The 27,957-nt window shown below is 57.1% G+C and overlaps 1 protein-coding gene across 4 annotated transcripts; it reads right to left on the minus strand.

Annotated features, from left to right (window-relative positions):
- Nucleotides 1-207: 207 nt before the first annotated feature.
- Nucleotides 208-27,184, minus strand: RASSF5 (Ras association domain family member 5). Of its 4 annotated transcripts, XM_063418276.1 has the most exons (7): nt 22,904-23,480; nt 21,685-21,764; nt 17,674-17,792; nt 5,599-5,712; nt 4,462-4,759; nt 4,064-4,179; nt 208-3,449 (listed from the first exon to the last, which is right to left on the minus strand). In XM_063418276.1, the coding sequence occupies exons 1-7, from the start codon at nt 23,044-23,046 to the stop codon at nt 3,297-3,299; spliced, it is 1,023 nt and encodes a 340-aa protein (XP_063274346.1). In that variant the 5' UTR covers nt 23,047-23,480; the 3' UTR covers nt 208-3,296. The 4 variants fall into 4 exon arrangements, with proteins under 4 accessions (XP_063274346.1, XP_063274344.1, XP_063274347.1 ...); XM_063418274.1 differs by lacking the exons at nt 21,685-21,764; nt 22,904-23,480 and adding an exon at nt 26,497-27,178; XM_063418275.1 differs by lacking the exons at nt 21,685-21,764; nt 22,904-23,480 and adding an exon at nt 26,497-27,184 and having other exon boundaries at nt 3,388-3,510.
- Between the last annotated feature and the right edge of the window lie 773 nt (nt 27,185-27,957).

A 27,957-nucleotide genomic window follows, 5' to 3' on the forward strand; every position in this document is an offset into this window, starting at 1 on the left:
TAGATATATCTATATTAATTATATTAATATGTAAATATTAAATTAATGGAACACTTTGGTCAGGTCTTACAGGGGTGGATGCTCTTCAGCTCTTTACCAGTAGGTTAGGAAATTTAAATTCCTTTCTAGGAAGGATTCCTGTGTTTCCCTTTAAACTTCATCCATTGAAGTTCCATAGGAGGGCACCAGAAAAAGAAGGTCGAGAGATTTCTTTAATTACTGACAGTTTTATTATCATTGGGTCTTACAATGTCTGCATCTGAACAAAATAGTTCCAGAACCTTCAAAAAAAGCTGAAAGACGTTTTTTAAAAATGCCATAGACTCACTAGGCAGTAATAAAAATAAATAATAGAATTTCACTTTGCCATAGCCTCTACTATTCATTCTATACAGATAATTTTACAGGTTTTACAGTAGCCATGGAAAATAAACTCACACGACCTAGGCGAGACGATTGCTAACCAAAGGCACTGCCAACAGGATTTGCGCTTAAAGAAGGGGCAAATGCTTCTAAAACCAGCTCGACTGACCCACCAGAATTGGAGTTCCAGCACCCACCAACTCTTCTGATGCCCCTCCTATTGAAAATAAAAATAAAACCCAAAGGAGCGAGCCCTGCTGGTGGCAGGAGGGTTTCAGCAGCATCCACAGTGATTGCATACGAAGCCATGCCTTCTACAGACTGTAAAGACATGCTGGGGCTGGCAGGGGAGGGGCGACACTCACCAAAAAATAAAATTAAAAAAAACCTGCACAACTCTTAATCAGAAAGAGAAGGGATTCCAAACCAAGCGTGTGGCTCTTCCCTCTGAACCACTGGCGGTTTTTACAGCGCTTCTTCCCCGCGGTGGAACTGAAGTATTTATAGGGTTCTGTCAAGGCTCAAAGCACCAGACAAACGGTATTGAAATGACTCCACAAGCGAAAAGTGAAGTGCTAAGCCTGCTTGTAGCTGGACAAACAGCCCCAGAGCCGGCAAGGGCTGCTCTGTTCAAGCCAGCAGTTGTTAAAGGTCGTTGGGTGTAGAGTACAGTACAGCTGGGGGCTCCTGTGCAGAGCCCTGCGAGCAAACCCTCACTGCTGCCACTGAGCTTGGCACAGAGTGGCTCTCACACCAACCGAGGGCTCCAAGTGATGCAGTTACTCTCGTAAGGTTTAGAAACAAACAGACTCAAAATCTGGAAAAATAAAAAAATCCCAAGCAATCACCTTCCAGAAAGAAACAAAGTTCCTCATCCCTCCCCGGACACGAGGGCCTCGTCACACCAGGGCTGTGGGGACAGGGGGGACGAGGCCTCTGCACAGCTTCCTCCTTAGCCCAAAATGCAAAGTTTTCACACTTAAGGGAAAAAAAAAGGCACTGAGGTAAATTTTAGACTCCTTCCCCAACAACCTGCTGCCTCCCCTCCGTGTGGGTGCAGGTGGGATCACAGTAGCCACAGTGGGCTCACAGGGACAAACCCTGTCCCTGCTCCATCCCAGCGCTGCCATTCCCCGCTCCCTGCCCTGGTGTGAGCAGGCAGGGCTGGCCCTGGGTGTGTGCAGTGTGCCCGGGAGGGAGCACGTAAGGTAAAAAACCTGGGACCTGTGCTCTCCCTGGGAAGCACTGAGGGTAAAAAACCTGGGACCTGTGCTCTCCCTGGGATCCCTGCAGCATTCCCAGCCCGGCAGTGATCCCTGCAGCATTCCCTGCCCAGCAGCGATCCCTGCAGCATTCCCTGCCCAGCAGCGATCCCTGCAGCATTCCCAGCCCTGGGATCCCTGCAGCATTCCCAGCCCTGGGATCCCTGCAGCATTCCCTGCCCAGCAGCGATCCCTGCAGCATTCCCAGCCCTGGGATCCCTGCAGCATTCCCTGCCCAGCAGCGATCCCTGCAGCATTCCCAGCCCTGGGATCCCTGCAGCATTCCCTGCCCAGCAGCGATCCCTGCAGCATTCCCAGCCCTGGGATCCCTGCAGCATTCCCTGCCCAGCAGCGATCCCTGCAGCATTCCCAGCCCTGGGATCCCTGCAGCATTCCCTGCCCAGCAGAGATCCCTGCAGGGCCTCAGCGAGGGCAGGGACCCAGCCTGCAGCCCCAGGACTTCGCTGAGGGATGCTCGGCGTGCTGGGAGCCCTGAGCCAGGCGGAGAGACCTGCTCTCCTCTCCTGACTCCACGGGGAGAGCAAATCCTGGGAAGCTTCCTGGACGTGCAGGACAGCACCAGTTGAGAGTGGGGAGGGAGAACAGGGCACAGGGAGGGTGTGACAGGGACAGCAGCGCTGGGACAGCACTGCCAGGAGCAGGAGGAAGCACAGGTGAGGTGAGCAGAAAGCATCCAAGGACAGTAATTCCCTTACTTGGTGCCACCTCCACACACAGCCCTGGATGGGGCTCCTCTCCCACGGGGCCAGGCATGTTCACAGCTCAAAATCTGATTTGTGAAGGGCTTTTGACCTTCCCTGGGTTCCTCTGATGGACATGTACTGCTAAACCTTCAACACTGAACCCCAAGCCTGTGCCCCAACCATCCCTTTACACTTTTCAAACAGAATTTCTGGAAACATAGGTCCCAATTCCTATGGGAGAGGAATGGTCCCAATTCCTATACAGAGAACTGGAGAAACACTGGCTAACTTAGCTAAGCATCAAGGACATTCGCTGTAACTCAGCTCTTTAAAATTAGAAGTCAAATAGAATAAAAATGAGTGATTTTCCTGGGAATTTCCAAGCTGCAATAATATTTACTCACAGTAAATTTTGTGGTGTTGCAGTGGTGTCCTAACCTGGCATTTCCCTGACTGCCTCAGCCCTGAACAAGCGCAGGGCTTGGTTAGAGCTGCAACACCCACGTGGTTTGGTGCAACAACCTCCTCCCCTTCCCCGTGCTCTCCTTACGAAACCAGAACTGGGCCACGAGGCCACTGTGGGCCACAGCACCTCCAAACAGGAACCAGCAGCTCGCTGGGAGGAGCAGGGACAGCAGGAGCTGCCCTGCTCAAATCTTCAGCCAGCAGATGGGTCCTGGTGTGTCACACCGAGAATTGTCCACGGATGGCAGGGCTGGAGAGGCAGCCAGCAGCTGTGTTTGCTTTGTTGGAGCTGTTTTAAAACAACCTTCCCGTTCTTGGGCTGGCTCTGGTCCTGGGAGGAGAGGTTTCAGAAGAAGAAAATGCCATAGGATCATTTTAGGGGTGCTGGGAGCCAGTCCTTATAGAAGATTGAAGAGGGAGAATGAATACTAAGGTGTCCTGAGAAGTCTTTTCATTTAAAAACAGTTTCTAGCTTAGTCTGATGCCCAGTGCCTCCTGAAGGTTATCCAGGTTTGCCTCTGGCCTCTTTCAGGGTCTGCTGCAGTCTCTGTTTGAACCTCTCGTACTTCCTGTGCACCTGCTGGATTTTGTCCTTCTCTTCTTTGTCCAGGATCATCAGGAAGTTCTGCAGCTCTGGGATGGAGAAGGCGTCCCACTGCAAAAGGCAGCACAGAGGCAAAGTGAGCTCACCCCTGGAGGGCTTTGTGGGGCTGAATCTGGGAGGAGGAGCAATAAAACACATTTCAGTGTGTCTGATCTCCAGGGATTTCAGCCTCACGTTGTGAGACAGATGAGAAAGGGGCTACAGCCTGAAGGGCCATCCCAATCCTCCCAGGATTTAGGGGATCCTCACATTCCCAGACCATGGGAAGCAGAATCCTGCAGGATGCAGCAGCTCCCGGTGTTTGCTTCACTGTGGTGGGGAGCAAGATTTCAACCAAAAACTGAATTTATCACCTGAGTGTCCCTGGCTTTTACTTAAATTAGTGGATTACTTATACCAGTGCTCAGCTAATGTAATTAGTGAGGATTAACCCTGGGGTGGCACTGCCGGGTTCCATAAACAGATTATGGAGTGGCCATCAAAACTGGCCTCAGCATTTCCACAGCTCAGGTTTTAATTGTTTTAAAAACCAGGATCATTTAGGAAAAATGGAAGACCTTCTTAGAGGGAGAGAGCCCCTTCTGTGCTGCCTCTGCTACACATCTCCAGTCTCTGCCAGGTGCTCCACATTGGTGTGAAAACCCAAGGGAAAGTCACCAACGTACCTCAACTTCCCCCGTTTCGTTTTCCTTCAGCACAAAGCTCAGCACATCCGTGTCAGGGCCCGCCAGCAGCCGCAGGTACAGGGGGTACTCGGTGAGAGGGAGCTTCTGGAAGAGCACTGCAAGGACAGCACACACCCCCAGTGAGATCAGGGCTGCCAGGACAGAGGGAAGCTCAGGAGGTCAGCGTGCAAAAGGATGCTCAGGAACACAGGGCTGGGTCTCTATCACAGATTCATAAGGATCCCTTAAGGCCTCAGGTGGTTTCAGCCCCTTCTGAAAACATAATTCCCTGTTATCCTAAGCAGCATCACCTCCTGTGGAGGTCTGGCTGTGGATTCACCACCCCAGTGAGTCCCACAGGACACCAAACATCAGCCAACCCCCCACCCCGAACTCACCTTGCCCATCTTTCCGCACCTCCTTGAAAAGCGCAAACTTCTGCGGGTTATCCACCACCATGAACTTCTTCAGCAGCCCCTGGATCACCTCGCTCACCGTGGTGGTGCTGCTGATGTGCAGCTGCTTGATGGCGTCCAGGGGCAGGTAGAAGGAGGTTCTCTTGTCCGTCATCTCCGCCAGGTTCACCTCCTTGAGGGCATCGTAGATGGACTGGGGCCGGATCCCGGCCGGCACCGTCACCGGCCGCCGCAGCTTCAGGTGCACCTTGATGAACCCCGTGTACGTCCCATCGTCGTTCTGGGGCAGAGCACACACGGGTCAGGCTCCAGGCAGCTTTTCCAGCCCCTTTCCCACCACGAGACCAGCCTCTCCCTGGTGGAAAAGGGGCTGAAGGCGTGGGGTGGCAGCAGGAGCTGCCCCCGCTCTAGGAGTTCCAGCATTTCTCATTAATCGTGTCAAAAACACCCGGTAATTTCGGGACAGTCACTACTGATTTTTCTCTTGGCAGTGACTCATCCCTTCCTCTCGTCTGTGGGATCTTGTTTTATTCCAAACCAGCCCTGCTGCCAGGCAGTTATGGAAATTTCATTGCATGGAATTTGTGGCTGCACTTCATATGGATTTGAAACCCCTGGTTCAGCAGGATCTCCCAAACTTGTTTGATTCCCCATTTAAGGGATTCTCACATCTCCATGTCACAAATCTTCCCTGGACATCAGCTGATCCCACCACAGGTCTCTTACCTCACCCTCAGCTCTATAAAATGCAGGAATCGGGAGAAAAGCCAGGAAGCCCGGCAGTGGTGAGGGCAGAGCATCTCTCTCTAGAAAGGTTCCGTGTTCCTAAACCCAGTTCCAGCAGCCCCAGTACCACCGTGACTCATCCCCACTGGGGCTCATCCATCTGGGACAAGACTCTGTGGCACCTCCTTGCCAGAGATCAGTGCCAGCAGGAGGGGATGGAGGCAGGGAAGGGTTCCTGGAGTGTCAGTGACACTGGAGAGCCAAGCAGGAGGAAAAGCAGCTTGACAGCCTCTCTCACCCCAGTGACACCTTCCCCACAGGCCGGCCCCATTCAGAGCCCACAGAAACCAGCCCCAGTCCGTGTGTGTGAGGGGAAACCAGGCCAGCACGTACCAGTTTCATCAACAGGCAGTTGGTGACCTTTGCATTGTACTTTTCAATCCTCTGTTTGATCTCCTGGACGGTGGGAGGCTTGGGCTTTTCCTCTTCTACCGTTTGCGTGGCATTCTGCAATCAGAAGAGAGGGGCTCTGGCTGCTGGCTGTGTTGGGTAACGCTCCATCTGTTCAGCTCTACGCTGCCCTGGAAGCAGGAGCGGATCCTGCGCAGATCCTGAGCGGTGATGACGCAGGTGGGGACGGTCCCCGAATGTGCAGGATGTCACATCCCTACCCCAAACCACCTCTGACACCAGTGACAGGCAGGGGAGGGCAACACAAAACGCAGCAGCTGGTGGAACTGAGCAGTAAAACATCACAGCACAAACCAGGGAAAAAATCCAGCCTTTAAAACCCACTTTCAAAGCAAAGCCACCTGCACTAATGAGCATTTATTTCCTTCTTGCAACGCAAGAAAAAAAAAAATCCCATCCTATTTCCAGTATTCACAGCTCTGACTCCCCAAAACTCAAGCAGCTTCCAGTGGGTTCACCCAGGCAGAACCTGGAGTTAAATCTCTCACTTCTCTTGTCCAAAGCGTGGGAAATTATAGCTCAGAGCAATGAAAGCACACGAGCAGCAGGCTGGCTGTGGGACTGATCATAAATCAGGCACTGTAGGGCCAGTCCAGGCACCCCAGCCCGTGTCCAAAACTGCTCAGTGTCTGCACGGGCTCACCCAGAGGGGACAGAGGCTCTGCTCGCCCAGGTTTGGGGGAATTTCCTCCAAACCCAATGGATCTGGCCTGCAGGTGGGCTCTACCTGAGGCCCAGCCATGGAAATGTCACTAATGATTAATCAGAGACTCATTAAGGTCAGAACAGATCTCTGAGGTGGAGTCCAGCTGTCAACACAGCACCATTAAACCTTGTCCCCAAGTGTCCCATCCACGGCCTTTTCAATATTCCCAGGGATGGGGATTCCACCACCTCCCTGGGCAGCCTGTTCCAACACCTGACCACCCTCTCATGAAGAAATTTTCACTGCTCTCCAATCCAAACCTCCCCTGGCTCCCCTCCAGCCAGGAAGGCAGGTCTGCTCTGCAGCACTGCCTGCTTTATCTGCCCAATCTGCAGCACACAAGCCTCTGTGTGTCTTGGGCAATCCCAAGGCTGGATCTCCCTGCTCAGAGCTCTGCTGCCTCCCCAGGACTCACCACCTTCCCTGGCGACAGCCTGGGGATGCATTTTGCCCAGATTTTCTGTGGGCTTGCTCAGAAGCTGGCATTAGCACGGAGCAGAACGCGTGAAGGGATGTGCCATCAAGGCTGGGAAGGCTCAGAATGAAAACTGTGACCTCTGAGAAGGAAAAAACAGGGAAAAAAAGGGGGAAAAAGGCAGCTTGGGGAGCAAAGCTCGTCTCTTCCCAGACAGCCCCAGAGCACTCAGGACAAGGATGCAGCAAGCTGTAAATAAGCCAATATTGCCCAAGGCTACCCATGGTATTTCTTTCAGGAGGAGAATCAAGCAGAGGACAAACTGAAAGCCTGGCTGCAATCTGGCAAGGCAGCTGCAGTGCTGGGGAGCCCTGGATTCACAGAGGCCATTCCCCAGTGACAGCTCAGGGTTCACCATTTCCATCCCACAGCAGCAAACAGCTCGAGAACTCCCAGACACCCACGTGGAGCAGCACCCAGGGGACAGCAGGGACACCGGGTGCAGCCTCCTCGGTCACTCCAGGAGAGGGAGAGGGGCTTTAAACAAGGGCATGGAGTGACAGGACAAGGGGTGGTGGTTTTGAACTAAAAGAGGGGAGATTTACATGAGATATTGGGGAGGAATCCTTCACTGGGAGGGTGGAGAGGGGCTGGGATGGAATTCCCAGAGAATCCAAGGCTGCCCCATCCCTGGAAGTGCCCGAGGCCAGGTTGGAGCACCTGGGACAGTGGAAGGTGTGGCACAGGGTGGGACTGGATGAGCTTTAAGATCCCCTCCAACTCAAAGCATCCTATGACAATAAAAGCAAAGATTTCCTGGTTCAAGAACTGCACATAAATATCCCATTATTAGAACTCCCCAGTCTGTCAGAGTCCTTTGGCTCATGCTGCACCAAGCCTTGGCCACACACGGGTGCTGGGCTGGCAGGGGGGTCTTTAAAAATCATCTTTAGAAATCATGCCAAAGGGTGAGATTTTGAAAGTAGCATGATGGAAAAAAAAACCAAACCAAACAACAAAAGAACCCCACACCCCTTCCCTGTAAGTTAACAGATGAACTCTCAGAAACCAGCACTTCCTCCTGTCACCCATGTCACAGCACTGAGACAGGCACAGCTGTGCTGTCCCTCACCAGGGCTGGCCCCCACCCCAACCACGCAGTGAGGGAGGGCAGGGGACCCCCAGGACTGTCCCCTCCTGCACACAGAGAGTTGCAGCTGCAGAGCTGAGGGCACCACAACATCATCCATGGCACAAACACAGCCCAGCATAGAGAGCATGCATCCATGGCTCCAGCCCCCATCCATCCATGGCTCCAGCCCCCATCCATCCATGGCTCCAGCCCCCATCCATCCGTGGATCCATCCCCCATCCCTCATCCATCCATGGATCCATCCCCCATCCATCCATGGCTCCATCCCTCATCCATCCATGGCTCCAGCCCCCATCCATCCATGGCTCCATCCCTCATCCATCCATGGATCCATCCCCCATCCATCCGTGGATCCATCCCTCCACCCAGACAGCACAGCAACAGCAAACCCAGCAGCTCTGCCTGTCCCTGTCCCTGTCCCTGTCCCTGTCCCTGCGTTTGTTTCTCCCCAGCAGAGCAGGTCCCTCCCCTGGTGTGATGTCCCCAGCCGAGGGACACAGCTCGTGCCAGCAATTAAGAGCCGTGGAGCAGCTCTGTTTCCATGGAGGGACACGGCACAGCAGGAGCCTGGAGTGGCGCCCCAGGGCCTCGCAGCAGGCACGGGCAGATGAGGAGGGCTCTGCCTCCCAAGAAACCCAAACCCCTCACAACACTCACAGCTCCTGGCTCAGGAGCACGTCACCTGTGTCACACAGTGTCACCTCACGCTGTGACAAAGCACTGCCCAGCTCTGGTGTCCTGCCTTCCCCACGCTGGGCAGGCCAGGGGGACCTGCAGCCTGCTCAGCCCCTGCCAGCTCCCCTTCCTCCTGCCCCCTCCCACTGCAGGGAGAGAAAGTTCTGGTCATTTCTTCATGCATCCATCCCACCATGGGCACAGTGACAGGACAGTGTCAGCCTGGGGACACACAGTGAAGTCATGGGAGGAAAATAAAGGCAAACTCCAGGCAGCTGCCCCAGAGGATCCAGAGTGGGACCACCCCAGCCCCAGGGATGGGGGAGCCCATGAGGGCACTGGGGATCCAAGGCCTCAGCCCTTCACCTCTTCTTGCCACTCAAGTGATGCTCAGGCCAGGCAACACCACGAGCCCCCCAAGCAGGGACCACCCACCTATCCCAATCCTGCACACCTAAATATTCAAATTTTCTGCTTCCAGACCCAACCCAGCCCAGCAGCACCAGCCCCGTGGGGCAGGAGCCCTGGGAAGAGAAGTGCTGCTCCTCCTGCAGTGCACGACAACATCAGCCACTTCTTGCTCCTCCCAAATCAACCCCAACCTCCTGTTGTGCAAAGTTTCTGATGCAGAATCTGCAATTCTGGCTAAGGGAAGAAAAACAGAAGCTTTTAACCATAAAACCGTTGCCACATTTCCTGTTGTGTGGGACAGGGTGAAACAGAGCTGGTGACAAAAACACATCTCTGATCTGCACCTCAGCCCTGCTGAGCCTGCAGCTTTCCTGCATGGAAAACAGGGATGAGGCAGCTCGGGCATCCTTGGGGATCCCCTGGCAGTGGCCTCAGCACAGGACAGTGAAGTGGCAGCCAGAGGAACGGGGACATTCCCCGTGCCACCCTCCGTGTGACCAGCAGGAAAACCACGGGAAGCACAGGGCTGCCAGGAGGGCTCCACGCCTGTTCCACGGAAATCCTGTGCACAGCCCTGCCTGGGCAGGAGTTAAACACGCTGGCAGCAGGCTGGCACCTCGCTGGCATCGCCCAGGCTCCAGGTGGAGGCTTTGCCAGCCCTGTGATCACGAGCAGTGGTGGCTGCGGTGACACGGGGACACACAGGGACAGAGCCTGGACACGGGGATTTGGGACAGCCACTCTCCTCTGCCCTCCACGACCCACATCACTGCTCAGCTGTAAGAAATGCGATTGTAAGGAACGAGTGGAGCCGCAGCTGGTGCTCGGGTTAATGCTGTAGGGGACAAAGGCTGCCCGGGACAGCTCTGGGAAGGGGCAGAGGTGGCACACAAAGCCTCCATGGCCCGGGGCTGGGCAGGGCTCACCACCCGCCCCTCTGTGCGAGCCAGCGCTCAGCTAATGAGCTGTGAACTCCTGCCAGGCTCTGAGGGACAACCCAGGGGCCATCGAGGTGATGGTGACAGCTCTCAAAGGAGTTCTAAGCCAAGAGAGGCAACAAGGAAACCTCCTGTGAGGGAGATTTCCATTTACAAGGATGCCAGGAGAAACACAGCCCACATTCAAAGAGCACCCTCCCTGCAGCCTCTCACCCTCTCAAGTCAACACCCATCTTAAAAACCTTTTAAAAGCAGCCAAGGCAGCAGCTCTGCACCACGCTGGGCCCTTGTTTTGGGAACAAGAGCTTCAGGTGGGACCCAGGAGCTGCTGTGTGGGCACAGCCTGGAAGAGCAGCAGCTCCTCACCAGCAAACCAGGCACGGGAAAGCAGCAGAGGCAGAAATGTGATGGGCAGTGTGGTGGGCATTCCCTGGAGCCAGGGCCACCACCCCTGCAGCCCCAGGGCCACCACCCCTGCAGCCCCAGGGCCACCACCCCTGCAGCCCCAGGGCCACCACCCCTGCCCCTCTCTCCCAGCCAGTTCTCCTCACCAACTCTTTCCTTAATGAATTGGAAGAGCAGAGCCCTGGGGATGGATCTGGCCCAGCATCACCACGTTCTTGGCAGTCTGATCTCTCCCTGGTGTGCTCGGGCACAGCTCCATCACCATTTCCATCAGCCAGGCTGGGACAAGTCACATTCCCAAACCCTCGCCCCAAGCTTTGGCTCCCTGTTCAGACTGCAGGAGCATTTCAGAGATCTCCTCTGAAGGGATTTTATGAGCTGGGCCATCAACCCTCAATTTTTCTGCTTATTAGGGAAAGACTTGTCTTAAAACAGCAGAAAACAAAGCCTGGAGAGGCACATCTGAGTGTCCCTGGCTGTAGAGCTGCAGTTCAGAGCAGCTTCACCTGTGAGCACAAACATAGCCCAGCACAAGGGACTGGGAATAAACGTGAATTATTATAAATTATTATAATATATATTATAAATGTGAATTATGCTTCAGATTTGAGTCAGGAACGTGAGTGCCACCAGCTCAGAGCTGTGAATCCAGCTGCAGCAGGGAGTGGTGGCAGCTTGGGGACATTGGGGACAGGGCTGTCACCAGAGCTGGGACATCTCTGCTGTCACAGAGCTCTCCATCCCTGCACAGCACCCAACACTTCCCCTTCACCACCCACCCCCAGGGTTCACAGCACTAAATTGGGAAAGGATCCACTGCTCCAGCACAGACAGGATGGGGGGGACTCATACCAGAGATCTGGACCAAAAAAAGAACCCAAAAACCTTAAATACCCCCAACATTCCCCTCCCTTTGAGAAATTCAGGTGAGGGGCTGTGGTTTGCTTTGGGTTCAGAGGAAAAGGCAGCAGGCAGGAGAGCTGTGCTGCTCCAGAGCAGGGGAGAGGGATGGCTGCTGCATTTCAGAGAGGTTACAGCAAGTGAAGACAGGCTCCGTGTTTTGATTGCCATGGAGATTTCACTTAGAAACCGATTTTCCTGCCACAGCTCAGCTCAGCACTGAGAGCTGACAAGGTCCTCACAGGGAGCTGCATCTCAGGGGGGTCCTGGAGCTCCTCTGCATTGCACCATGGCCATGCCTGTGCTGCCCCAGCTGGTTCCCTGCACCCCAAAACCTGCCCTGAGCACCAGCCAGCCCTGGGACTGTGGGGCAAGGCTGGCTGGGGTTTTGGGGGTCCCTTCATCCAGCCCTTGCTTGGGCTCTGCCCCTCCTGTGCTTCCCATCCCTGGGCATCCCCTGCCCCCTTCCCTCCCTGAGCTCTCTCTCAGCCACTGATGCAGGACTGCAAGAGCAATTTTGCAGAGTTTTGAGCAATCAGGCTTCAGGCACTGAAGCCACTGAAGCCGTTCAGCTGGAGAGGGCCGAAAATGCAAAGTAATGGATCTCCAGGGGTGAGGTCACATCGAAGATCTAAACGAGCTCTTTGCTAATGAAGAGTGATTTTGCTGATGGTTCTGAAAATAAAAAGGAATTACAGCATTCCTAGAAAGAAGCTCTTCGGACTAACACAGTTGTTTCAATCAGAAAAATGGATTCTGTAATCCCACAGATCAAATCCCACTCTGTTAATGCCACGCAGTGCCCTGTGTGTCCCCTCCTACCCACCCACACCTCGTTTCCTTCCCAGAGATGTCTCCTGTGTCTTTCAGGACCTGTATCCCTAAATTATCCATATTTGGCTTCCTCCTGCCCAGAGCAGGCCCTGCCTCACTGCCAGCCCTGTCCTGGGCTCAGGAGTCACTCCTGGGCACCCCGGGATGGAGAATCCTCACCATCCCCAAACCCATCCACCAGCTGAACTCCCTCGGGTCTCAGCTGAGGTTTCCACCCTGTGGCCAGGAGCAGGTGGTGAAAAACAGAGTTGTTGTCACACACAGCTCCTGCAGGGGTGGAAACGTTCCACTTTCAATAATTACCACTTAAATAAGGGACCGAGTTAAAAAGAGTGATTCAAAACAGGGAGTGACTCAAAACCCAAGAGAGACGTCACCCACTTGTCCATCACCTCCTGTTCCTCCCGCAGGACCTGCACCACCACCAACCCCAAACAAGCATGAACACCACCGAATCCTTCAACCAAGGCTGATATCCATCAGTGAAAACCACCAGTGTTCGTTCACACCTCTGAGACTCCACATCCCCATTTCACGGCACCAAGCTGGGTTCAACAGGACGTTCAGTGACTGTGGTTTTGTGTCTTTTTTCATACACAGGAACCATTTCCTCCCCACAACATCAGCCCCTTGAAAGGCTCCATCTTCTCTGGCTGCCTGAGCTCTGCCACCCACGCTGCTCACGTCCAGGTGAGGAGCTGGGTTAAGAAGGGGGTGCAGCAGCCCCTGAGCCCTCTGAGAGGGAGAAATCCCAACCAGCAGCAGCAGCAGGCTCATTTCCAGGGGTGCCCCAGGATCTGCAGTGCCCTGGCTCAAAGAGAGCAGCTCTGGCTGTACCAGCACCCAAATCTCCTCCATCTCCCGCACAGTGAATCATGAAATGACATTTCAAAACCACAATTCGTGTCAGTTAATCATAGCAAGAGGGAGCTGCTGGCTAGTGGGGAATATCCCACCTCAAACCATTTCTGCAGAGAAATTCAATGGAATTCCCAGCTGATTGAAGCTCCCCCTCCAGAGCAGCCCCCCCAGCCCTTGGAGCTGCTGCAGGGAGCTGAACCCCACAGCACCTGCTGAGGCTCTGCAGCCTCAGGTGCAAATACAGCAGAGGCTGAACAGGAGCACGTCAGTGCTGGTGGTTACAGGAAGATTTTAAGCGAAAAAGCTGCTCCCTGGGCCAGATTTGATCTCTGACTGCTGCAGGGCTCTCGTTCCCCTGTGAAACTCCCACTTCTGCAGCAGCACCTTCTCCTTTTATGCTCAGCTCCGGTTGGGGCCCCAAAGTTCATGACAGGGTTTTTAATTAATTTATTTTTTTAAACAGATATTTAAAAACTGTGAGGCAGCCTTGTCGGTGCTGCTGAGACACAGATCTCATCCTGGTGAAACACTGCCCAGCCCTCTGTCCTTCTCCACGGCAGCACACACAGCCCCAGGCTCCCAGAAAAGCACCACGTCCATCACCGTGTTCATCAGTTCACGGATTAATTCTCCCTGAACTTTCCCAATTTTCACGCAGGGTGCAGATCCTGCAAAGCCAAACCACAGGTCCCCTCCGGGCAGCCTGACCCGTGGCTAAAGGATTTCACCTAATGCTGAAAAAACACACCGCGAGCGGCTCCTCCGGGGTGAATCCCCGGGGAACGGGGAAACCCGGAGAAGGGAAAAGGCGGAGAGAAACCCGCAGCGCTGCAGACCCCGCAGAGGGGAGGGCAGAGCCCCCTCCCCGCCGGCAGCTCTGCCTGGAGCCCCGCAGACCCCGCAGAGGGAGGGCAGAGCCCCCTCCCCGCCGGCAGCTCTGCCCGGAGCCCCGCTCGCGTTACCTTGGCGGGGACCTTGCTCTGCGCGCTGCGGAAGAAGGAGGTTTTGGCGGTGAAGAAGCAATCCTCGAGGTCTTCATCCAAGCTGCAGTAGCCGCTGCTCATGCTGCTGCCGATGGTCATGGGAGCCGGGCAGGGGCGGGGGGCTGCGGGCGAGCCGGGGGGCTCGGGGGGCCGGCGACCATCGGGGTCCCCGCTGCGGCAGCCCCGCGCTCACATCCCCGGCTCGCCGCTTATCTGCGGCAGCTCCTGCTGCTCATGCTGCCGAGCTGCTCCTGCCGAACAGGCGGCCGTGCCGGGGAACCCTTCCCTTCCCTCGCCTCCCGCAGCCGCCCCCGCCTCCCTGCGCAGCGGCGCTGGGGCAGCATGGAAGGGGCAGAGCTCCCAGTCCGCCGCTCCCGGGGGTGCCCGCGCAACAGCAGCAGCAGCAGCATCGCCTCCCCCTCCTGCCCTCGCCCGGCACTGCCGCAGCCCGGCCTCTTCCTCTTGCAAAATTTCTCGCCCCGCTCTCGGCCGAGGTGCTGGGCTTGGCCCTGGCCCCTGGGCACCCCTGGCACCACCGTGGAGACCCAAAACGCGGTGCCACGGAGGGCCGGGGGCTGCTCCGTGCCTGCCGGAGCATCCCCCGGAGCTGCCGCGGCGTCACCTGAGGGAATCGAGGTGGTGGGGAGGTGGGAGGCAGGTGAGGATGCAGCTCGGACACTCCTCGGGGTGCCAGGAGCCCCCGGCCATCAGCAGTGGGTGCCTCTCCAGCCTGCAGCTGATTCCAGAGCACCCACACTGAGGCAGCTTCAACTGCAGCCCAGGAAAAAGGAGTTCAGCTCCTGGGTCCTGCTGTCACAGCAGCCGTGACCTTCCTGCTTGATTCCACGGGGGTTTGTGGGGCTGGGCAGGGGAAGGGCTCTGCTCCCCACGGGATGCCACAGGGCAGGGACACCTCCCACTGTCCCAGGCTGCTCCAAGTCCCATCCAACCTGGCCTTGGGCACTGCCAGGGATCCAGGGGCAGCCCCAGCTGCTCTGGGCACCCTGTGCCAGGGCCTCCTCACTCTCACAGAGAGGAATTTCTTGCCAATATCTCATCTCAACTTGCTCCTCCAGCTGCTCCAAGACCTTCCCACCACCCAGCACCAAAACCTCTCCTCTTGACAGAATGCAGATGTTGCTCCAAACCCTTCCAGCTGTGCCTGCTGAAGAACTTCCATTGCTACGAGGCTTGGAGAGCTCCGTGCCCGCCACAGCAGCACCCCGTGAATACAAAGGGGGATGGAGATGGAAGGGCTGGCATCATCTGCGTCTCAAAAAGAGGGAGGCAGGAATCCAAGTGCCTCATTTGCAGAGGGAATAAATAAGCCACGTTCTTATGGCAGCAGCGTGTTCCTGCAGCACAGCCCCCTCTGCTCCACAGGGATAAATTTAGAGGAGGAAGAGGCTTGAATGGAGCATGTGCAACACCAGCGGAAAGTGAGGGTTGGGAGTATCAGCACCCGGGTCTTCTATGAAGGCTCAGCCCAAAAGTTGCCCAGGGGGAGCAGGGGGCAACCTCTGGATGCTCCATGGGATTCTCCAAGAATCATTTATTCCTTCCAGTCCACCTGGTTGGGACATCAGCTCCATTAAAAAAAAATACAACAAAGCCAAATAAACCAAATAACTCTGACCCTTTTGTTCAGCAGCAGCTCCACATAATGGTTCCCTGCACAGCAGCCCCCCAAAACCCCGCTAAGCCCAGGGCCCTGCACCAGCTCACAGCCAGCCCTGCCAAATCCAGGCACCAAATTCCTGGAGCTGCCGAGAGCAGGGGAGGCTTTGGCAGCTTCCAGAGCCTGGATGCCACCATGGGAGGCTGCTCTGGGACCCAAATGTAAAACATTCCTAAATACTTAACTGGATCAAAGCCCAGCTTATTAATGCCTGGTGTTACATGGTAACAGTCCTTTAATAGGTGATACTAAAATAGTTATTTCTCTGATGCTTCCACTTTGCTTAATTTTGATAATATGATTTAATGACTTCCAATTATACTAGCTATTAATTTTCTCTTGTGTTTTCAGGCCTCTTCCCCCCACTGCCATTGTGTTCAGGCATCCTGTTAGTCTCCTACTGGAATATTGACATTATTTTCTCTCCATCCTCCTCTTTTCCAGCAGCAAGACCTGCCTGACCAACAGAAACCCTCCAGGAATGCGGCTGAGTGCTCGGATCAGGCAAACCTGGCAATGATTTTCCCTGACTCTCCATTATCCGTGAGGAATAATGGAGCTTTACTGCAGCGATTTCCCCTCATTAACCCTCAAATCAGCCCTCACAGCCCCAGCACGGGCCAGGGGAGCCCTGCCAGGGCTTTGCTGCGCTGAGGATTCCCAGGTGCAATCCCCAGCCTTTGGGACGGGCTGATGGGTTTCTGTTTGCTGCTGGAATTGCAGAGACACTTCTGTTTCCTTGGCACGGGATGCTGCCCCTCCCCAGGGTGACACCGGGGCCGTGGCAGGGTGGTGGATGGCCACCAAGCACAGGCTCCCTGTTTGTTATTAGGGCCATCAATAACCCGGCTGGGGTGACTGCCCTGAAGAGGAAACGAGCCTTTCTCATTTTCCCGAGAGCCCAGCGTTGCTGGGGGACGCCCAGTGTCACCCAAAGGAGATGGACCCACACACAAATTCAGCTTCACCCCCTCACAGAAACACCCGGAGTGGAGAACCCGCTCTGAGCCCTTCTGTGATGAGTAATTTAGGAAGATCAATCCCATCCCGCCTCAGGTCCCTCCTGATCATTTCATTCTGAGCAGCAGCTGCCCAGCAAAGGATGGATCAACCCCAAACCCCTCACACCAAACAGGAATCCTGCGTTTGCCTCTGGGAAAGTGCAAAATGTTCCCATCTCCAGTTCTGCATCAAGGCCCTCCACAGAGAGGGAAACAAACAGGGGCTGTCGAGAGGGAGGGAACACAGAACCACGGAATCATCAGGGCTGGGAAAGACCTTGGAGTGAGTCCCACCACGCCAGATCAGGAGGTGCCACCTTCACTCTCCTTTTGGACACTTGGAGGCACCGTGACTCCTCCACTTCCCTGCGGGGCTGCTCCAAACACTTGACAAGAGCACACAGAGCCTGGAGAGGCTCCATCCCAGCCCAATCCACCCCAGGCGGGTCTCCCAGCCTCGCCTTAAGCTTGCAGCGTTAAGGATCTCACATCTCATCCCACCCACGCTGGAGTCCAGACGCCGCAGGGCCCGGGGGGGTTAAAGCAAAGCTGAGCCTTCCGCAGTGAGCCGGGATTAGAGCGCGTCCTAACACGGATTGAGGCGTCTCCATCCGCCGGGACTGCTGAAACTCTCAAAACAAGGCTGGCAGCCAGCACTCCTCGGAAATCCGAGCTCGGGAAAATCCAGGAATAATCCACTGGAACTTCCAGGGCACTGGAAAATGCCTCTGCCCGGCACTGTGCGCCCCGTGCGGGAACAATCCCGGCGCTGATCCTCCCTTGCAGGATTCGGGCGGTGCGGGGGTGGCTGTCCCCGCGTGGCACCAGGTGACAGCAGCTCCGGTGACAGCGGCGTTTGACACAGGGAGGGCGATGCCCGCATTCCCAACCCCACCCCGCCGGACAAACCCACCCGGGCGTGGGGCCGGCTGGAGGTGACACCTCAGCGACACTCCCTGCGAGCAGCCCTCCCTCCTGGAAACCCCCGGGGAGCGGGAAATCAGCTCCTGTGTCCCCCCGGGCCCCTCCCGGCGTACCTGGCCGCGGGGTGGCAGCAGGGTGCTCTCCGGGGACAGCTGGCTCTGGCACTGCCCCGGCCGGCGGCAATCCAGCTGGATCAGGCTGCGACACTCCTGGTGACACGTGTACCTGCAGTCTGCGGGGACAGAGGGGACAGCGTCAGGCACCCCGGGGCCGCGGTGGGGCTGGGGGACAGCGGGGGGAACGCGGGGAGGGACTGGGTGGAAGCAGGAGGGATTCCAGCACGGTCAGAGGAGGAGCAGGCACTGTCCCTGTCCCAGCACTGTCCCTGTCCCAGCACAGGTCCCTGTCCCGGTGCTGACCCTGTCCAATCACTGTTCCTGTCCCGGCACTGTCCCTGTCCTGGTACAGGTCCTTGTCCAGGCACAGGTCCTTGTCCAGGCACAGGTCCCTGTCCCGGCACTGTCCCTGTCCCGGCACTGTCCCTGTCCCGGCACTGGCCCTGTCCTGGCACAGGTCCCTGTCCCAGCACTGTCCCTGTCCCGGCACTGTCCCTGTCCCGGCACTGGCCCTGTCCTGGCACAGGTCCCTGTCCCGGCACTGTCCCTGTCCCAGCACTGGCCCTGTCCCAGCACATGGCCCTGTCCCAGCACACCCCTGCAGGTGAGGAGAGGCACCAGAACACCTCACCCAGAGCAAAATCAGCTCCCACCCCCTCTCCCCAGGGAATCCTCTGTTCCTGGATGCAGTGGAGCAGTGCATTCCTGACACACATCCTGCTGCCTCACTGATACGTAAAAATGGGAAAAAATCCTCAAATCCCATCAAACCACGGGGTTTGTGCCAGCTCTGCTCCTGGGAGGGGTCACCTGCAGCAAAACCTTGGCCAGGGCACAGGGAAAGGATCCTGCACCTTCCACCATCAGGAAATATCTTTGTACTGGACAGACATCAAATACAGTGACCTATTTCAGGTCACCAAATAGCACAGAAGGGTTTGGGTCAGAAGGGACATTAAAGATCATCCAGTTCCACCATCCCAGGTGGCTCCAAGCCCCTCCAGCCTGGCCTTGGGCCCTTCCAGGGACGGGGCAGCCACAGCTTCTCTCTGCCAGGGCCTAAACACGAAAGCTCCAAGGGCCAGCTCTGGTGGCAGAGGCGTGGGTGTGCCACCAGCAGCCCCAAAACCCCCCTGGAGAGGGCAGGGACAGAGGCTGTCACCTCCTGTCCCCAGGCCAGCAGGGCATTTCTGCAGCTCTTTTCTTTGGATGCTGCCCCAATGCCAGGCATTAACCCTTTCATGCACAGGTGGCTCTGCACGGAGCAGCTTTAACCCCTTCAGGCACAGGGTCCTGCTTGCCCCCAGCTGCAGAGGGGCACGTTTGGCACAGCCAGCTCCAGTTACCCCAAACCCATCACTCCTGAAACCCCCTCCCTCCAAGCCCCAACTCCTCCAGACCCTCCTGACTGCAGTGAGAAACCTCCTTCCCCTTTAACGGCCCACCTGAGCCTTTTAATTTTTAACTGCCGTACAAACAGCCTTACATTTACTTTTTACACTGCCCAAAATTCCAGAGCGGTCACCAACCTGGAAAAAAATAATTATATCCTAAAAGCAAGGCAAGAGAGTTCACTCCACAGAGGGATGTGAGTGCCTGTCCCTGCACCAGCCCCATGACCTCGCTAAGAGCCACTGAACTTGTATTTTAAATACACATCTTCTTTCTTTTTCCTTTTTCTTCCTTTTCCTTTTTCTTCCTTTTCTTTTTTTTTTTTTTTTTTTTTGTTTTTTTTTTCCCTTTAGCATTTGGGTCGTTGGTTTTGAATGTCTGGGGCTTGCAGGAAAGCAAAGGAATATCCCATGTTTGCTCTGGAAACTGATTTCTGCTCAGCTCTGGTGAATTCTCCAGTGCCTGAGAATGAATGAGAGGAGCTGAAGCACTGCTGGTGCCTGAGGGGGGAAACATCAATCTCCAGAGGAAACAGGGAAATCATTTATCATTTAACATTCATCTGGCGTGAGCTGTCTGTCATTCTCCTATTCCAAGTCAGTTGTTTCAAGCAAGCCTGGGGTAAAAGCAGAAAGATTTAGCTTTTTGCTTTTTTTTTTTTTTTTTTTTTTTTTAATTAGAGATAAGCTGCAGTTACACAGTAATTTAATGCATGACCTTTCCAGCAACTGGAACAGCCTTTTAATGGGGGACATTGGCCAAGTCTCTGCTGGAGAACGCTCCAGCTGTGGGTGCACCTGAGCATCTGCCACCACCACAGTGTCCCCTGTGCCCACGTGGGCCAGGTGGCCACGTTTGGGCAGCTCCAGCACGGGGGGCAGAGGCAGCCAAAGCTCTGTCCCAGGTGATTTGGAGCCCAGAAATTCCAATTCCCAGGCGCTCCCTCCGGATCAGGCCCACTGTGGCATTTCTTTGTGGGATTAGAGTGTGACACCTCCTTAGTCACCGTCACCTATTAAAGCCCTAATCCGGTGGGGAGCACTAATTTTAGAAACCCTGCACAGCTTTGGGAAGCAGCCACGTGACCGGTTTGCCAAGAGGAGCAGGATGCCTCCACTTAGGCTTTAAGATAATTTCCATTCCAGTCAAACAATGGAACACTTGCAAATGGAGCTTCTTTATAAAAAGAGAGGGAAAGGTCGTGATACTGTGGCAAACTTTGGTGGCTGAAGGGAATTTCTCTTTCCCCACAGATAAAATCTCTCAAGGGGATAAAATGAGTAAATCAGTCCCGTATAAATGCCCATCTCTGTGCCTGAACACAGGAGTGCAGTCACAGAATGGTTTGGGTTGGAAGGGACCTTAAAGCTCCTCTGCCGTGGCAGGGACACCTTCACCTGTCCCAGGTTGCTCCAGCTGGCCTGGGACACTTCCAGGGATGGGGCAGCCACGGCTGCTCCGTGCCAGGGCCTCCCCACCCTCACAGGGAAGAGTTTCCCCTGTCATTCTCCCCATCCCAATCCTCCCATTCCCACCCCCACAGACCCCACGGGGCACCTTCCAACTCCCCCTGCCCCGAGTGGAAATGGGGACAAAAGCACAGGGAGGCTCCACAGGTGTCTGAGAGCTGGGACAAGGTGGCAGAACGGAGATTTCCTCCATCCAAACTCCGGAATCCCCCAGGGGCTCACACAGCCCCAGTGCAGGCTGCCCTGAGGCTGGGCTGTGCACGCTGTGCTGCTTGAGGCGCTCCTCCCCAGCCTGACGCCACTGGGGTGACCTCAGGGGTGGCAGCAGGATGTGGCCCTGTGGCACAGCACCCACAGAGAGCCCAGGGAAGGGTCTCAGTGCTGCTGCAGCCCCCAGGGCACTGACCCATCCTGCAGCGTCACCACTTCAGTCTCATCTGGGCAGCTTTGGGTCCAAACCAGATGGTTTGGGTTCATCTGTTTGGGCTGTGTCTGTTTGTCCAGGGCAGGCAAGGCCCCCTCAGTGGCAGCCACCCCTCTGCGAGGTCCCTGTGTCACTGCAGCTCCAGGAGCACAGCCCCAGCTCCAGCCATCATTTCAAAACTCCAATTTTCCCTTGGGACAGCACCCATGCCCTGTGCTCCTGTGGGGCAGGAGGTGTCCCTGTCCCCTGCAGGGCAGGAGGTGTCCCTGTCCCCTGCAGGGCAGGAGGTGTCCCTGTGCCCCTGCAGGGCAGGAGGTGTCCCTGTGCCCCCTGCAGGGCAGGAGACGTCCCTGTGCCCCTGCAGGGCAGGAGATGTCCCTGTGCCCCTGCAGGGCAGGAGATGTCCCTGTCCCCTGCAGGGCAGGAGATGTCCCTGTCCCCTGCAGGGCAGGAGATGTCCCTGTGCCCCTGCAGGGCAGGAGATGTCCCTGTGCCCCCGCAGGGCAGGAGATGTCCCTGTGCCCCTGCAGGGCTGCAGAGGAGCCCGAGGAGAAGGTGAAGCCACCCCAGGTGTGGTGCCAGCCCCGTGCCCACCCCGGTACCCACCAGGCAGGATCCCTGCGGCTCAGCAGCACCAAGGCAAACCCTGCACCCCAAAGAGCAGCAGAAAACCTCCAAACCCAGCCCAAAAACACCCCCAAACCCCCCCCCACCACCACCTACCTCTGACCAGCAACACCTCCCTGCTGGGCCTCCTCGGCAGGCGCAGTCCCGCGGGCCAGGGCTTGGATTTGGGGAAGTGCCTGAAGATTTTACGGATTCTCTTTGTTACGAGCCCGAAGCAGGCGGCCGCTCCCGCCTCCCCGCCCGTCATCCTCGGCAGAGGGGGCCGGGGGCTCTCCAGGCACGGCCCAGCCCCAAAGGCTCTGGGATGCAGCAGGCACCGCTGCAAGCGGTGTCTGCTCCCACGAGAGGCCTTTTCCCCCACGCAGATAAAGCGCTGACATTGTCCATTTACAACCTGCTGCCGTCTGACGGGGCCCTGTATTTATTTTTCTGAGCAGGCAGCGCAGCTCGGGGCTCGTGCATCTCCTGTAAGCCATGGAAAACTTTCTATTTCTGGGGCTTTTTGCTTGATAAGATAAAATAACCCAACGGAAGAGATTAGAGAGAGAAAGCGCAGGGCTCGGCTGGGAGGTCTCTTCCCGGCATCCCCTCTTCCCTCTTTGCTGCTTTTCCCCGCAGTCTTTTAAAGTTTGAGGGGTAAAAAAGTCCCCGGTGTTTAATCAGAAGTTAAAGGAATACCCTGAGATTAACTGTGTTTATAATATTGATTTAAACTCTGCACATAGTTAAGAGAGGCTTGTAAATGCCTTTCACAGCATCCATTAAAATCAGGGCATTTTACAGAGAGCGATTTTTTAGTGATAGGACAAGGGGGATGGCTTTAAACTAATAGAGGAGAGATTTAGATGAGATATTTGGGATAAATCCTTCCCTGGGAGGGTGGGCAGGCCCTGGCAGTGCCCAAGGCCAGGCTGGGCAGGGCTGGGAGCAGCCTGGGATGGTGGAAGGTGTCCCTGCCCTGGCAGGGGTGGATGGGATGAGTTTTGGGGTCCTTCCCACCCAAACCATTCCACGGTGGATCTGCTGTACCAGCTGTCAAGGGGTGGGGTGGGACACAAACACAAAAACCCCTGAAATCTGCCCCTTTGTACCCCCTCTGCTCAGAGCCCCTCTCACAAACAGCCTCCAGCACCCCGCACAACGCAGGGACCGACAAAGATGGAATTTATCCACTCCAAACCCCGCCCCGAGCAGCAAAAGCACTGAATTATCTCAGGGGGCTTCCTCAGCCGCCAGAGAGCCCCTGTGCCCCTCCCTCCTTCCCAGCCCCGCTGAGCTCCACTGGCATCGGGCAGAGGGAGAACCCCAAACCAACCTGCGAGGTAAGAGCTGGAGCCTGGGCTGCTGCCTCTCCCCATAAACCCTTCCCGAGGCACCGGACCGGAACGCGGCAGGAACCATGACCCTGCAGGACCCGAGCAGCCCCGGGCAGGTCCCCGTCCCTCCCCAGGGCTCCATCTCCTCCCGGGGAGGAGCCCGCCCTGCCCGGGCCAGCCGCGGTGGGCGGGAGGCAGCCCCGGACCCCACCCCGGCCCCACCTGCCCGAGGCACCTGGCGGCAGGAAAAGCTTCAGGGACCTGCCCGGATCAGCTGAACCAGAAATGCTGCGGGTGCTGTGGAGCGCCGCCGATTATTGTTTACAGGGCGACACTGAGCGTGGGAGGATGCGGTGGCAGGAGAGGCACAGAAGCGTCCCAGGGAGAGGCAGCGCTGCGAGAGGAGCCTCGGAAAAGAACTGGGCAAAGAACCCGGCAAAGAACTCGTTATCTTAAGCAAACGGCTCCTTGAGAGCCAGCAGCTTTAGAACTGAGGTTTGCTCTACAAATTAGAAAGAGAAATGATGTTTTTACCACCTCCCTCCTTAAGGATGCAGGGGCTGACTCAGCGCAGAGCCCGAGCGCAGCCGGAGCTGCCCCGGGAGGTGAGGGCGGCTCCGGGGCAGAGGCACAGAACCCGTTTGGAGGCCGGGCTGGGTCTGTGGCGCAAGGTGTGCACATCAAAAGGCGGCTCCAGGTGTGACTGCGTTTGCTGAGGCGCTGGACACGCTCCGAGGTTTCCCCCCAGGGCAGCTGCGGCGCTTTCCTTGCACAGGAACCCTTCAGCCAGTAATGTGCTATTTTAATTAGCACAGATATCAAAATCATGTGATTCTGATATATGGTTATATGATCAAAAAGATTTGATTTTTGGTTATCAGAGATACCAAGAGCCAGGGAAGCACTGGAGCCCTTCCCAGCAGGAAGCTGCCCCAGCTCCGAGCCCAGCCTGGTTTCTGGGCCGACAGGACATGCAGAGGGCTTTGAAGCTGCGTTAATCACCGGGACACCCCGGCAGCCGCACCCTGAGCTCACCAAACACCCCGCAGCATCCCCGCACCCTGCCCGCCCAGCCCCTGCCCCTCCCCGCCGGGAAAAGCGGCAGGAAAAGCTGCACAGACACTCGCACCCCGACACGGAGGTGATTTACCCCACTGCTGATTTACCCCACTGCTGATTTACCCCACTGCTGATTTACCCTTGAGAGATGCCAGAGGCACAAAGCCACTCGCGTTAGACGGGAGAGATTCCAGGCACGGCCACTCCTCCTGCCCTGCTGCGTCCCCTCCAAGGCTGGGAATGAGGATTGCCAGGGAATGCCAGCAGGATTCGCTCCCATCCTTCCCATCCTTTCAGGCTGGCACCGGTGGGAGCAGGGTGCTGGATGTCTGTCCTGCACAGAGCCTGGGACACTCCAAATAAAAGCAGGGAAAAAAAGGCTCCCGTGTCTCAGACAACATCTGCATCAGCCCCAGGTGCAGCACCCACAGCCAGGCCTGGCTTAAAATCAGAGAAAAGCCCCCTGAGCCTCCTTTTCTCCAGACTGAACAGTAAATAATTATAATAAATAAATGCCGCTTTCCCATTTTACTAAACACAACCAGATCTGACGCAAATAAAAATAGGCCAGAACTGTACAAACAAAAAACCTGAGTATCCTCAGGCTGCAAGTCAGAAGCGAACAAGCAGCAACTCTGCATCAGAGAGAAAAAATAAATGTTCACCAAGGGGGGAGAGCACGCCCCGTCTGCAGCTCTCAGGCATTTTTAATGGGAATCACTATTGGGATGACAGGGAATGCAGACTGGAGTGTCCCTCCCCCCCATCCCGGTTGTTTGGGGAGTTTTTGAGGCAGAACTACTCCCACAGTCTGCATAATTCTCTGAAATGAAAAGGGAAATAGAGTTATTTAAAATCTGTTTCAATATAAGTATGGAAAACATCCTGCCAGAGGAGAAGTCCCTCAAAACAGCTATTTATACAGCATTTCGCAACACCACCAAATTCTGTGCATTTCTACTTAAAGTCAGGATTTGGAAGCACACAAGGACCTCACCTCGCTCCTGACCCCAGTTCCCAGGGGCTGCCGAAAGAGCCTCGACAAAGTTATTTCCCCTCAAATAAACCTTATTTCTCCCAAACTCTTTAACCGCGCTCATTCACACATTTCCTGCTCCCAGCCCCAGGGAATCACCTGGCCCTCGGCAGCCTTTGAGGGAATTAATCAGGAATAATTAGCAAAGGTGCACCCTACAAATGAGATTTCCGTCCCCCTCGTCCCGCCCAGGTGCCAGCCCCGGCGTGTCCCCGTGTCACGCTGTGGTGGCGCTGGGTTACATTTAATTAATTAGGGTGAAGCCCCAATGCTCTGCAGGGCCATATGGCGCTGTCCTCATCCCAAACAGCACCGGCCCGAGCCCTGCCCGCCCCGCAAATCTCCACCAGAAACATTTAATTGGCTCCTGACCTGAGGAGAGCCGAGCGTCGGGGCAGAACTGGCTGAGCCGGGCGCTGATTGCCCCGGCGGGGCCGGCACAGCCCTCCCGAACACCCCAAAAATGAGCAGCGACGCGTCCCCCACCCCCGGCCCGGTCCCAAATCACCGCCGGCACCACCCCCTGCCTCCACACCCACACTGAGGGCACCCTCACGGTGATTTTGTTGGCACAGACCGGCGGGGGATGGCATCAGCGTTGACACCTCCTGCCAAAAATCCAGAGGCTCGGCGAATTTTCAACTCCCTCAAGCCCCAGCAGCTGCATCCCAGGAGATTTTCCCCCCGGCCTGAGGGACTGGGCTGGACAGGAGCGGTTTCACAGCCAGCAGGGCTCACATCCCCAAGTTATCAGAGACACAGGTTTGCTAAAACCTCTTGGTCCCCCCTCCCGCCACACCTAACACGGGTCACACCCGGCCAGGGAGCGGAGCAGCCCCCGGGCCAGGGGACAGGGCGCGGGTGTCACTGCACAGCCCCAGCTGGGTCACCCCGGCCCCTCCGTGCCCCTTCCCGCAGGGGGAGGACGGATCTGCCCTGCGGAGCACGAACGGCGCAGCAGGATCCGACACCAGGAGCGTCTCCCTGGCACAAACTCCCTCAGCCCGGGGGTCTGGGCAGAGCTTCAGGCAAACCTCCAAATCCTGGAGGACTTTACCCCTCGCTGTAAAGCTTTACAAACACCAACCCTCCCTGCTCACCGCGATGCCAACCCCGCCCACGAGCCGATCATCTCCCCTTTCCTGGAAAAGCTGCGTTTTCCAAACCCGCCCGGCAGCACCGCACCCGCGCCCGGAGACCCCGGCCCGGCCCCTCCGCATCGCAGGGGGAGCGGGGGGACCCGGCGGGTCCGGGCGGCACCCGAGGGGCGCAGAGCTGGGGCAAGGGGAGGGAGGGAGAGAATCCCCAAGGGGCGGCAGAGCCCGGGCAGGGTTAGGGACGAGGGGCGGCAGCAGCGAGCGGGGATGCGGGCAGGGCAGGGGTACGAGGAGCAGGCAGGGGCAGGCAGGGCCAGGCAGGGCCAGGCAGGGCCAGGCAGGGGCCAGGCAGGGCTCAGCAGGGCTCGGCAGGGCTCGGCAGGGCGCGGGCAGCACTCACAGTCGCAGCGCAGGGCGCGCTCCCGCACCGCCTCCCCGCACAGGTCGCACCACCCCCGGCGCGGCAGCCGCGGGGCGAAGCGGTGCCCGCGGCCGCGCTCGGGGGGCTCCCGCGGCGCCGCGAAGATGCTCCGCACGTCGGGCAGCAGCCGCGGGGCTCCCCCGCGCCTCCGCAGCCGCCGCGCTGCCCGGGCCCCGCCGGGGCTCCCCGCGGGCCGCACGGAGCCGGGCCCGGCGGGCGGCGGCGGGCGGGGGCACGGCCCCACGGCCGGAGATGCCATGGGCTCGGAGCGGCGGGCGCGGGGCAGCGCAGGCGCCTCGCACCGGCCGGGAGGGAGGAGACACGGCGGGGGTGGCACCGGGACCGGCCCCTCCCGCGGGGACCCCCCCGAGCATCGGGAGCGCTTCGCGCTCGCACCCCCCGAGCGACGCTTTCCCCACGGACCGTGGGATTCCCCGTCCGCGCCCCGGGAATGTCCCCGCACCGCCTCTCCCCGGGAATCCCCGGCCGTGGGGGCCGGACCGTCCCCCCGCGGGGCGGGGGTGCCCCGGGAGGGGTTCGTGCATCCCCGGGGGGGTCCCACGGAGCGCAGCCCGCGGTTCTCCGCAGCCGCGTCGCCCCCGCTCTGTCGCGGTTTTGTCCCCGCAGGAGAGGGCACCGCGCTCATCCCCTTGTCCCCTCTGCAGGGCCAGCCGCGCCCCGGGGGCTGCGACACGCGGGAATTGTCCCCCCGTGCGTGTGGGGAAGGTGAAAGCGAAAATACCGCGGCAGAATCCTGAGGTGCGGCAGCTCCGGGGACAGCGCTGCTGTCACCCCTTCCCCTGGGCACGTCCCCTGCCCCCGCCAGTGCCCGGGGGTGTCACAGGGTCCCTGTCACCCCCTCCCCGCTGGCCGGACAGGGTGACACTGCCCCGAGGCACGCAAGACACCAGCGGCCCCTCTGTGCTGCTCCCGCTCGTTCTGGTGCGAACGCCACGGACAGAACCAGCCCCGAATTTCTGCGGGTTTGGGAAGGGAAGGGAGCGAGAGGCAGCCGCAGCGAGGGCAGAGCTGGGCTGGTGGATCCGCTCTCCCGGGGAGCTGAATTTGCGTCTCCCGTGAACTCCTGAGGACAAGATAAGCCGAGGATATCTAAATCCTTTTCAAGGATTCTAATTTGGAGGATGGATTAAAACACTGGCTCTGAATCGCAGCAGCCCAGTGCCATAAGCAGCCCCTAATGAGAGCTTCAAACCGAAGGAGGGATAACGCAGCTGGAAAAATTCGAGTTTTGTTCTGTGCTAAGCAGCAAGTTCATTTTTGGAAGCTCTTTTCCTTCCCACTTCAGGATCCTGATTTGCTTTTGTATCTCCTGTGCTACTGCTTGAAAACAGCAGCAGATTTAATGAATTAATGAATAAATCCTCAGTAAATTGTTCCATAAATATTCGGTGTTTTATCCTATGTCCTCCACAAACCTTT

The sequence above is a fragment of the Prinia subflava genome, chromosome 23, assembly GCF_021018805.1.
Source record: "Prinia subflava isolate CZ2003 ecotype Zambia chromosome 23, Cam_Psub_1.2, whole genome shotgun sequence".
NCBI lineage: Eukaryota > Metazoa > Chordata > Aves > Passeriformes > Cisticolidae > Prinia > Prinia subflava.